This window comes from Trachemys scripta, chromosome 12 (genome assembly GCF_013100865.1).
Source record: "Trachemys scripta elegans isolate TJP31775 chromosome 12, CAS_Tse_1.0, whole genome shotgun sequence".
NCBI lineage: Eukaryota > Metazoa > Chordata > Testudines > Emydidae > Trachemys > Trachemys scripta.
In genome coordinates, this window is record NC_048309.1 from 44841761 (window position 1) to 44854579 (window position 12819).

At 40.9% G+C, this 12819-nt stretch overlaps 1 protein-coding gene across 1 annotated transcript; it reads left to right on the forward strand.

Moving 5' to 3' along the window:
• The first annotated feature begins 7984 nt into the window (after positions 1–7984).
• LOC117885591 (olfactory receptor 5V1-like) lies at positions 7985–8905 on the forward strand. Its single transcript, XM_034786854.1, has one exon. It carries the CDS (start codon positions 7985–7987, stop codon positions 8903–8905), a length of 921 nt encoding a protein of 306 aa, XP_034642745.1.
• The last annotated feature ends 3914 nt before the right edge of the window (positions 8906–12819 follow it).

Consider the following 12819-nt stretch of genomic DNA (forward strand, 5'->3'; position numbering starts at 1 on the left):
TACCACAAAGCACAGAGTAGGGAATAAAAATCAGGTCTTCTGGCTCACTGTCTAATGCCTGATTCACAAGACCATTATGCCTTTCAGGTAAGCAAGCTTTAGAATAATACTTCATGATATATAAAGGCAGAGTCCTGCAAGAAAGGTTACGGTGATGCGATATGTGAAGGAGCTTTGCTGAGGATCGGGTGAATGGAAATAAACCATTGTATCTTTAAATGAGGTTTTAAAAGAACCTGGGATATGTGAGTATGGATGAGTGGATGCAGATTAGATCACTAATTCATCAAGGGTGGAATTTAGAAATTTTGATGAGACTTGTACTCCTAAATAACTTAGGGCCAGATTTTAAAAGGTATATAGATGCCAAGTGAGATTTTCTGAAGCACCTAGGTACCTAAAACTTTAGGTGCCTAGGTAACTTTTTAAAATTCCACTAGGAACCTACATACCTTTAAAAATCTGGCCTTTGAGTACTTTGTGAAATCTCATCCTGGCTGAGGAGGTGAGCAAGAAAGAAATAGATAGATAGATAGATAGATACTGATATTGTCCTTTACAAGGTGGCTAAATTTGGCTAAACTTTTAACCTTCTGTTGAATACACATTATTAACACAGATGGGCTTCTTTGTTCTTAATGACTGTACTGATGATCTGCCAGGTGATGAGTGGAACAAATATGGATTCCAGACCTCTCAAGGTTATGCTCACTGCCAGGCAAAAGGAATGTAAAACAATAAATAGATCCAAAACATAAAAGAAACTCACCTGTTGACAACAGGAAGTGAAATGTTAATGCTTGTCCTTCAGTATTCTGAAATGTTGAATGAGAGATGAAGAAACTAATCCTATCACAATATATACATTCTTTCTCCTTCTCCGTGTTACTATCTATCTATCTATCTATCTATCTATCTATCTATCTATCTATCTATCTATCTATCTATCTAAGTAAATGAGAAACTCTTTTCCCTGAAAAGACATTAAGGCATTTTAGTGGAAATGGATCTAATTTGTATATATCTCACATCTGAACAAGGGGACAGATCTATCTTAGACCAATGCTCCCAACCAATTCTTTGGAGTATGTTTGTTTCTTCTGGGACATGGTCTCCGAACCTCATCTTTCCATCCTATTAGTTTAATTGGAGAGAAATTACGTAAAAGCGAACAAGTAAATTGTTTTCTGCTCTAATCAGAATAGATCATTGCCTCCAGTTTTATGTAAAGCTTTTAGAAGAGTGGGTGATGGAACAGCTAGAGTATGAGAAGTTTCATGAATTTTGCAGTTTGAATGAATAAAACCAAATTCCTACAAGATATTTGTGATAAATTTACTTCAGATCTGTTTATGTTCAATTGCCATGGCCACGTCTATCTTCATAGATGTTCAACACCTAGAACAAACTGACCCCAAATCTGATTGGGACTCTGGATGCTATCAGGACTACAAATATTAAAGAGAATGATACTGACTGAGCTTTTCAAAGGACCATAAAGGATTAGGAGCTAATATTTCATAGTAGGTTTTCAATAGTATCTAGGTTCCTAGCTCCTATGTAAGCATCTAAGCACCTTTAAAAATCTGGTACTAGGTGCCCAGATGCCAGTGAAATTCAATTGAAGTTGAGCATTTAATTCCCCTAGCCTCATTTGAAAAACCAAATCAACAATCCTAATAATAACAGCAAATATAATGGCAACCATGCATGAATTATGATAAGGCTAATGGTTGGAATTTAAAAAGGTATCAGGTGTTAGGATTTGGGGCCAAGAGGTGACTTAGATTTGTTTGAAGACGCTAACCAATAAGAACAAGAGAAATAATTGAACTAGTTCTCTCACTAGTAGACATTTTCTACCAAAAAGTAAATTTGAAGCAAGTCTTGGAGAGTGTTCATGGCAGAGGAATTTTGAACATGAAATTTAGAGTATTTATACTGGGGAAAAAACTCATTCTAGGTGTTAGGTAACATGCATCTTACAGAATGACTGAAGCAAGGCCTTACAGTTAACTCCATGGCATTTCTCCATCTGTCAGTCTGTCTGTAATGTGATAACTTTTGAAAATCACATATGATCAATTCCAAAATTTCCAGGCATGTTCTCAGCAGAAGCCTGTTGATTTTGTTGAAAACTGAAAACTGTCAAAGCCTGATTTCCACTAGTGTAAGCAGAAGGAAAATCAGGCCCACAATGTGCTCATTTGGTGCTGCCAGCAGCGGTAGCTTTCTGGCGCCCCCTACTGTGGCCTACACATAACATAGGCAGAAGCTTATTCTTCTATTCTCTCATTGTGTGTACAGCTCAACAGACATACACAACAAAGTGTACAGTGTACAGTCCAATCAAATTTCTCATGAATTGTCTTTGAACAATGAATACATATTTTTAATTGAAAGTTATGGACAAGTAGGTGAAATTTGTCACATCAGCCACTTGTTCCAAATTACTAATTCAGCAAGTATTTCTGGCCCCTTTGTTTATGGCCTGATCCTGAATCCCTAAAAGACAATATAAAGACTTCATTGGGCTTTAGATAAGGCCTTTATCAACTATTGTACATTCCCTTTGACAAAAGATGGATGAGACTGGAATTTTCCAAGTCAATGGGAGCTGAGCTCCTAGCTACCTTACTTTTCTTTTAATATCCCATCTTAATGACCCTTCCAACACAAAAGTTCTTGTGATAGGACCCAAACTGAATCACTTGGTGATATTAACACAGAGAATCTGATTCTCCATGGCCTTGTGGTTTGGGTCCTATACACCTGAATTCTACACTATTCTATTCTATGCACTTCAAGTTCTCATGCAGCCCTCATCTCTGTAGCACACAGAAATGTACTAAGTGACTGGCATATGTCATATGTTTCTTCTTTCCTGTCTCCAGGAAGAAATTGTGTTGGGATGTATACACATACACACACACACATTCTATGTCATGTGTTTATATTAACAAAGTAAAAAAAAACGGAATATGACTTGCCTTCTGAGTGGAAGGTGGCGAGATTTGTGCCTTGATCTTTCTAATGTTGTCCCTATATGCTTGTGTTGTTTTTTATATTCATCTTTTGTAATTTGACCTAGTTTCCTCTTTTTGTAGGACTCTTTTCTGAGTTTCAGATCACTGAACATAACCTGGTTAAGCCAGAATGGTCTCTTGCCATACTTCCTATATTTCCTATGCAGTGGGATAGTTTGCTCACGTGCACTTAATAATGCCTCTTTAAAAAACTACCAATTCTCTTGAACTGTTTGCCCTTTAGACTTGCTTCCCATAGGATGTTACCTACCAACTCCCTGAGTTTGCTAAAGTTTACCTTCTTGAAATCCATGAACTGTATTATGCTGTTTTCCTGCCTACATTGCTCAGGCATGCAGGAATGAAATCAGGAAGGCCAAATCACACTTGGAGTTACAGATAGCAAGAGATGTTAAGAGTAACAAGAAGGGTTTCTTCAGGTATGTTAGCAACAAAAAGAAAGTCAAGGAAAGTGTGGGAGTCTTACTGAATGAGGGAGGCAACCTAGTGACAGAGGATGTGGAAAAAGCTAATGTACTCAATGCTTTTTTTGCCTCTGTCTTCACAAACAAGGTCAGCTCCCAGATTGCTGCACTGGGCAGCACAGTATGGGGAGGAGGTAACCAGCCCTCTGTGGAGAAAGAAGTGGTTCGGGACTATTTAGAAAAATTGGACGAGCACAAGTCCATGGGATGCGCTGCATCCAAGGGTGCTAAAGAAGTTGACGGATGTGATTGCAGATCCATTGACCATTACCTTTTAAAACTCATGGAGATTGGGGGGAGGTCCCGGATGACTGGAAAAAGGCTAATGTAGTGTCCATCTTTAAAAAAGGGAAGAAGGAGGATCCGGGGAATTACAGGCTAGTCAGCCTCACCTCAATCCCTGGAAAAATCATGGAGCAGGTCCTCAAGGAATCAATTCTGAAGCACTTAGAGGAGAGGAAAGTGATCAGGAACAATCAGCATGGATTCACCAAGGGCAAGTCATGCCTGACTAATCTAATTGCCTTCTATGAGGAGATAACTGGGTCTGTGGATGAGGGGAAAGCAGTGGATGTGTTATTCCTTGACTTTAGCAAAGCTTTTTATACGGTCTCCCACAGTATTCTTGCCGCCAAGTTAAAGAAGTATGGGCTGGATGAATGGACTATAAGGTGAATAGAAAGCTGGCTAGATCATTGGGCTCAACGGGTAGTGATCAATGGCTCCATGTCTTGTTGGCAGCCAGTATCAAGCAGAGTGCCCCAAGGGTCCGTCCTGGGGCCGGTTTTGTTCAGTATCTTCATTAATGATCTGGGGAATGGCGTGGACTGCACTCTCAGCAAGTTTGCAGATGACACTAAACTGGGAGGAGTGGTAGATAAGCTGGAGGGTATGGATAGGATACAGAGGGACCTAGACAAATTAGAGGATTGGGCCAAAAGAAACCTGATGAGGTTCAACAAGGACAAGTGCAGAGTCCTGCACTTAGGATGGAAGAATCCCATTCACTGCTACAGACTAGGGACCGAATGGCTAGGAAACAGTTCTGCAGAAAAGAACCTGGGGTTACAGTGGACGAGAAGCTGGATATGAGTCAACAGTGTGCCCTTGTTGCCAAGAAGGCTAATGGCATTTTGGGCTCTATAAGTAGGGGCATTGCCAGCAGATTGAGGGATGTGATCATTCCCCTCTATTCGACATTGCTGAGGCCTCATCTGGAGTACTGTGTCCAGTTTTGGGCCCCACACTACAAGAAGGATGTGGAAAAATTGGAAAGAGTCCAGCGGAGGACAAGAAAAATGATTAGGGGGCTGGAGCAACTGACTTATGAGAAGAGGCTGAGGGAACTGGGATTGGTTAGTCTGCAGAAGAGAAGAATGAGGGAGATTTGATGGCTGCTTTCAACTACCTGAAAGGGGGTTCCAAAGAGGATGGATCTAGACTGTTCTCAGTTCTAGCAGATGACAGAACAAGGACTAATGGTCTCAAGTTGCAGTGGGGGAGGTTTAGGTTGGATATTAGGAAAAAAAAATTCACTAGGAGGGTGGTGAAGCACTGGAATGGGTTACCTAGGGAGGTGGTGGAATCTCCTTCCTTAGAGGTTTTTAAGGTCAGGCTTGACAAAGCCCTGGCTGGGATGATTTAGTTGGAAATTGGTCCTGCTTTGAGCAGGGGGTTGGATTAGATGACATCCTGAGGTCCCTTCGAACCCTGATATTCTATGATTCCTTGGAATCATATCATTTCATGATCACTTTCACCCAAGCTGCCTTCCACTTCCAAATTCTCAACCAGTTTCTCCCTAATTGTCCACATCAAATCTAGAACAGCTTCTCCCCTAGTGGCTTTTTCCATCTTCTGAAATAAAAAAATTGTCTCCAATCTGTGTCCTGCTGTATTATTTTCCCAACAAATGTCTGGGTAGTTGAAGTCCCCATCACCACCAAGTCCTGTGCTTTGGATGATTTTGTTAGTTGTTTAGAAAAAGCCTCATCCACTTCTTCCTCTTTAGGTGATCTAAAATAAGCCCTTACCATGACATCATCTTTGTTTTTAGGTCTTTTATCTTTACCCAGAGACTTTCAACAAGTCTGTATCCTATTTCCATCTCAACCTCAGTGCAAGTGTATACATCTTTGATATTCAATGCATCACCTTCTCCCTTTTTTCCCTTCCTGTCCTTCCGGAGCAAGTTGTATGCTACTATACCAATATTGAAAACATGTACTTTTCTCATATGTCTGTGTGTGTGTGTGTGTGTGTGTGTGTGTCTGTCTATCTGTCTGTCTGTCTGTCTATACACACTCTTTCTCTTTGGAAATTCTGTGGGGGAAAATGTTAGAGTATTGGAGAACACTCAAATATTATGAATTTACTTTAATTTTCCCCCTTATGTGTATGTATTTTCTTAATGATGGTTGAAAAACCCTTACTCACACTGATGAGCCTTAGTAACTTCAGGGTGGTGAGTAACTACTAAACAGCAGGAGTAAGGGACCCATAATTCAGATCAGTGCAGAACTGTACAGCAGAATATCAAACTGTGTCTAACTTTTACCCTTGGGAATGTGGGCTCTAGATAAATGAAGCCACAAATATTAGCACCAAATTGGATCCTATGACCAGTGTTTGATTATTAGACATGGGCATCTTGCAGTTTCAAACAAACAAGTAAGTGCTAAATAATGACACCTAAATAATCTTAGTGACTAATACTTGGTCTGTAGCCCATTGGGTTGTTCAAATTTCAGCATTCAAGAGAGATTTCATTTTCATTGGATGCTGAAGGCCAGATTTTCAGAGATATTTAGGCACCTAGAAAGAAGTACAAAAGCACCTAAGTATCTAAAATGCATTGGTTTCAATAGGAGTTAAAAACCTACATGCTTCTGACAATCCATTAGGGTGCTTAGGCTAGGAGTTTTTATAGGAACCCTATAGAAGTTAGAGACTAAAATTCCAATGACTTTTAATGAGAGTTGCGTGTCTAAATCCCTTTGGTCACTTTAAAAATCACAACCTCTGTATTTAATAAACATTGCAACTATAGGGTGATCTCTTCTGCTGGTGTAAGGATGATCTGTTGAATTCATTAGAGACATAATAAGCACGGACTTCAATGGAGCTACAATGATTTACACCAACTGAGGATTTGGCCTCAGTTGATTTCAGTAGAGTTGCATCTGTTTACACTACTGGTATTCTGGTCTATTCCCTTCAGTGGAGCTACACTAGGAATAGGACCCATTTTCTAAACAAATATATCAAATATAAGGCAAGTCATATAACTTCATTTAGTGCTTCCTAACTAAAGGGCCATAAAACTTTGATTGATTATTGAATGAGAAAAGTGCCAGCATGAGAAACATCAGGGACCTTGTCCCAGAGGCAACGAGAACATATTTAAACAGTTTCAAGTCTTAAACAAACAATTTGTATTACCTACATCCACATAGATAGATATGCTGGAGGAGAAGAATTAAAATTTCACATAACCTTGGACCTCTGGATAGAAATCTGGTGAGGTTTTTTTGTTCATGTTTCTTTCATTTTATCCCTGTTAGCCTATATATTCTTCATATTTCTGAAAACCAAATTCATCTGCACAAACTTCCGTTGAAAATATTCTTTAATTTGAAAATGAAAGCTTCCACAAAATTGAGAAATTTGTTTTTGTTTTGTTTTGTTTTGTTTTTTCCAAAAATTCCATTTTTACAGTTCTTGATTTTGTGATTATTTATTGAATTTTTCTTTTACATTTCTTCTTCTTCTTCTTTAGGATTTTGCAGTTCTCTTTATTTGTTTGGTAGTTTTGTTAGTTTATGCTTTCTTTTGCAGTGTCAATTTTCATTGATCATCTTAGATATATGGGGGTCTGTTGAAATTAAAAAAAAGACTTTTTTTGTTTTGAAGGGGAAATGAAAAATGAAAAAAATTATACAGAATTTCTATGAAAAAAAAATTAAATATATTCTTATAGACTCAGATTCCCAGACTTTTTAAATGTAATGTAATGAAAATCATTTGAAAATGTTCACAATTTTGTGATATCTTTCCAGTTAATTAAACAGCTCTAATAAAAATTTATCTATCTGTTCATATACATCCATACATTATCTATCTATCTATCTATCTATGTATTTGCAGCTCTATTTATCTATGTACCTCACACTACAAGGCAAATGAAAAGCTCAATCTATCAACTTTCAACTTTCTACTTAAGAAGTTCATTGTTCCCCTATTTTCCCCCTATAGATATGTTGAGAACTTTACGTTGGAAATTGGACAAATGTCAGAAAAATGAAATAGTCAAAAATACGTTCTGCCTTTCTTGGATCCATCTGTCTCTGTGTCTAGATTACCTATTTATTAGAATTTATCCACTCACTGCATTCCTGTGTATATAAATTAGGTTTGTATTACTGTTTCATTTTTTTTTTCAGTTCTCACAGGACACTGTTTTGCTGAAGAATAATGGAGAATCAAACCACTGTGGCCAAATTTATTATCTTAGGAATTTCCAGTGACCCTCAGCTCCAGGTTTTCCTGTTCTTGGTATTTTTAGTTATTTATGTAATAACCTTACTGGGGAACATGCTTATCATGTTGGTGATAAAGGTTGATCCTCATCTTCAATCACCCATGCACTTCTTTCTGTCCCATTTATCCTTTGTTGACATCTGCTATTCCTCCACCATTGTCCCCAAGATGCTGGAGAACTTTCTAGCAGAGAAGAAAACCATTTCTGCCAATGGCTGCATTACCCAAATATTCTTTATTATTTTGTCATCTGGTGCTGAAATTTTCACTCTTGCAGCTATGGCTTATGACCGATATGCTGCCATATGTGACCCACTGCATTATATGGAAACAATGAAGAAACGACTCTGCCGACAGCTAGTGGTGGGTGCATGGATCATTGGCTTTATAGATGCTCTGTTAAATACTATTCCTCTGCTAAAATTACACTTCTGTGGTCCAAGCGAAATCAACCATTTCACCTGTGAGCTCCCTTCACTCTTGGTCTTGTCCTGCACTGAGACCTTCAACAATGAAGTGGTGCTCCTTTCCTCCATTGCAATATTTGGATCCAGCTCCTTCCTGCTCACACTGGTCTCCTACATTCACATAATTGCCACCATCCTGAGAATACACTCCATGGATGGCAGGCGTAAAGCCTTCTCCACCTGCAGCTCCCACCTTCTCATCGTTATTTTATACTTTGGGACAGGTTCCTTTCGATATGTGAGACCCAGCTCAGCATCCTCCGAGGTTCTGGATATGCTGGTGTCCATCCAGTACAGCATCTTGACCCCTATGTTAAATCCCATCATCTACAGCCTGAAAAACAAGGAGGTGAAAAGAGCCATAGTGAATATGTTGAAAAAAGCATAAGTTTCTCACGTAACATAAAAATGTTTATTGAAGGAGCAGTGAAATGTCAATAACTGAGTCTTCAGTGTTCACATTCAGGAAAGGTAGGATAATTAACGAGGAACAGACTTCCTCATTTTGTAGGTGGTTGTGAAAATCTTATCTGTATTATATATAAAATTGTGGACCAAATTCTAATTCTATTCTATTAGACCCTCCACAAGATTTTGGGGTCATGGTGGATAATCAGCTGAACATGAAATCCGAGTGTGACACTGGCCAAAAATCTAATTTGTTTGTGGGCAGCATAATCAGGGGAATTTTGAGTAGGAGTATAGAGATTAATTTACCTCTGTATTTGGCACTGGTGCAACCACTGCTGGAATATTTTGTCCAGTTCTGGTCACCCCATTTCAGAAAAGACATAGTGGAACTGGAGAAGGTTTGGAGAAGGGAACTAAATGGTATGGAATGGCTTCCATATTAAGAGAAACTGAAAGAATTAGGGAAGCTTATTTTAGGAAAAGATAATTAAAGGGGAGATGATAGAGATCTATAAAGTTATGAATGGTGTGGAAAAAGTGGATAGTGAAGTGTTGTTTACCATTTCCCACAATGCAAAAAGCACAGGTCACCCAATGAAATTAATATGCAGAACATTTAATACAAACAAGAGAAAATATTTTTGATACAGCATATAATCAACCTGTGGAATTCATTGCCAGGGGATTTTGTGATGGCCAAAAGTGTAACAACGGTGGTCAAAAAAAGAACAAGATAAGTTTATAGAAAATATAGCAGCACCCTGTTTTTCTGATCTAATTGGGACCGGGCCAGATTGGATAATAAAAAATGTGGATAATACTGAGAATGGGAAAGTATGAGTCTGCAGCATAGGTGCTGGAACTAGGGGTGATGGGGGTGCTGCTGCACCTCCTGGCTTGAAGTGGTTTCCATCCTATACAGGGTTTACAGTTTGGTTCAATGGCTCTCAGCACCCCCACTATAAAAATTGTTCCAGCACCCCTGGTCTGCAGTGCCATCCAGTGGACACAGGAGATATTGCCCACTTCTGGACCTGTGTGCACTGGTTGTTCAGTTAATATGGAGAGCTGGATAATGGAGGGTTGGAAAAATGGGGTTCTACTATGGGTCCATCAATGGTTATTAGCCAAGATGGTCAAGGGATGTAAACCCATGCTTGTGACAACCTTAACCTCTCACTGCCAGAAGCCAGGAGGAAAAGACAGGGGTGGAGCTATCCACAGTAGTCCTGTTCTGTACACTTTTCCTGAAGCTCTGGAACTGGCCACTATTGGAGACAGAATCCTAGGTCACATGGACCATTGGTATGATCCTTTATGGCAGTTTTTATGTTCTTATGTCCAGTCAGTTCTGCTGTCCATAATTCAAGAAGGATGTTTGAAAAACTCGAGAGGTTACAGAGAAGAGCCACAAGAATGATTAAAGACAGTCCTATCTTATCATCCCCTCCATAAATGTATCAAGCTCATTCTTGAAACAAGTTGTTTTTTTGCCCCCACTGCTCCCTGTGGAAGTGTCTCCCAGAAATTCACTCCTCTGATGGTTAGAAACCTTTGTCTAATTTCAAGCCTAGGCTGTTGATGGCCTGTCTCTATCCATTTGTTCTTGTGTCCACATTGGTGCTTAATTTAAATAACTCCTCTCCCTCCCTGATATTTATCCCTGTGATATATTTATACAGAGCAATGATATCTCCCCTCAGCCTTTGTTTGGTTCGGCTAAACAAACCAAACTCTTTGAGTGTTCTCTAATAAAGTAGGTTTTCCATTCCTTGGATCACCCTAGTAGTCCTCTTCTGCAACTTACCTGCACTCTCACGAGCTCCCTGTGTGTCACCCTCCCATCCCCCTCTATTTCAAGGATTGCCTGCAACAACTACGGACTTTTGTCAACAATTCTGTTTGTTTCTCCTCCCCACAATCCAGGGTCCCCAATTTTTACCCCCAAGCCAGAGGACCTGTGTGACCTTCTTTCTCCCCATGAGCCCCTCATTCTCCCCTGTCCCCATACCATTTTCTCTTATTGTCCTCAAATGCCGGAGGATCTATATCCATCCGTATTACCTTCTTATGCCTCAGGCCAAGAGCACTGTATTACCTCTTTCTTCCCCCTCTCCGAATACCATGGTTACACATTCTTCCCCCCTTTTCAGGGGCTCTCTGTGGCCCCATTTCCTCCTTCCCTCATACCAGGGTTCCCGATCCCCCGCACACACACATATACACATGATGATTCAGCAAGTTAAAGAAGTATGGGCTGGATGAATGGACTATAAGGTGGATAGAAAGCTGGCTAGATTGTCGGGCTCAACGGGTAGTGATCAATGGCTCCATGTCTAGTTGGCAGCCGGTTTCAAGTGGAGTGCCCCAAGGGTCGGTCCTGGGGCTGGTTTTGTTCAATATCTTCATTAATGATCTGGAGGATGGTGTGGACTGCACTCTCAGCAAGTTTGCAGATGACACTAAACTGGGAGGAGTGGTAGATATGCTGGAGGGTAGGGATAGGATACAGAGGGACCTAGACAAATTAGAGGATTGGGCCAAAAGAAACCTGATGAGGTTCAACAAGGACAAGTGCAGAGTCCTGCACTTAGGATGGAAGAATCCCATTCACTCTTACAGACTAGGGCCCGAGTGGCTAGGCAGCAGTTCTGCAGAAAAGGACCTAGGGGTTACAGTGGACGAGAAGCTGGATACGAGTCAACAGTGTGCCCTTGTTGGCAATGCTAGGCCTCACTTTGCTTTACAAGTTAGCAGTAGGTGCACCTAGCCCCTGAGCCCCTTCGAAGCATTTCCCTGTAGTGTCCAGAGCCTTATCCACTGAACACTCACAGAAATACCTGGCCTACTATCCCCAAGGCAACAGTATACACACCAGTTTGTATGATGCAACTCAGGATCAGCACTTAACTCAATATCACATCACTGAGACATATTTATAGTGAATCATAGAATCATAGCAGATTAGGGTTGGAAGAGACCTCAGAAGTTTATCTGGTCCAACCCCCTGCGCAAAGCAGGACCAACCCCAACTAAATCATCCCAGGCCGTGTTTTGTCAAGCCAGGCCTTAAAAGCCTCCCTGGACCACTACCCTCCTAGTGAAATAGTTTTTCCTAATATCCAACCTAGACCTCCCACACTGCAACTTGAGACAATTGCTCCTTTTTCTGAAATCTACCACCACTGAAAACAGCCAAGCTCCATCCTCTTTGGAACCCCCCTTCAGGTAGTTGAAGGCTGCTATCAAATCCCCCCTCACTCTTCTCTTCTGCAGTTAAATAAGCCCAGTTCCCTCAGCCTCTCCTCATAAGTCATGTGGCCCAGTCCCCTAATCATTTTTGTTGCCGTCTGCTGGACTCTCTCCAATTCGTACACATCCTTTCTGTAGTGGGGGGCCCAAAACTGGATGCAATACTCCAGACGTGGCCTCACCAGTGCTGAATACAGGGGGATAATTACGTCCCTTGATCTGGCAGTGCTCCTCCAGTAACTCCTCACTTAAAGTCATCCCAGTTAATGTTGTTTCATTGTTATGTTGCTGATCAATTAGGGAACATGCTCATTTAAAGTTGTGCAATGCTCCCTTCTAATGTCATTTGGCAGCCACCTGCTTTGTCCACTGATTGCAGGAAGAGCAGCCCATTGCTGCTAGCTGGTGGTGGCTTGTAACCAGGGTGGACTGGCAGCCCCCCTATCAGCTCCCCCTATCAGCTCCCTGCTCCTCTAAGTTCCCTGTGCTGCAGCCACCCAGCAGGCTATCAAGGCAGTTCAGCTGTCCCTTCCCCCACTGCCATGTGCTGCTCCTGCCCTTTGCCTTGGAGCTGCTTCCAGAGACTCCTGCTTGCTGTGCAGGGGGGAAAAGGAGGGGCTAATGTCAGGGTGTCCCCCT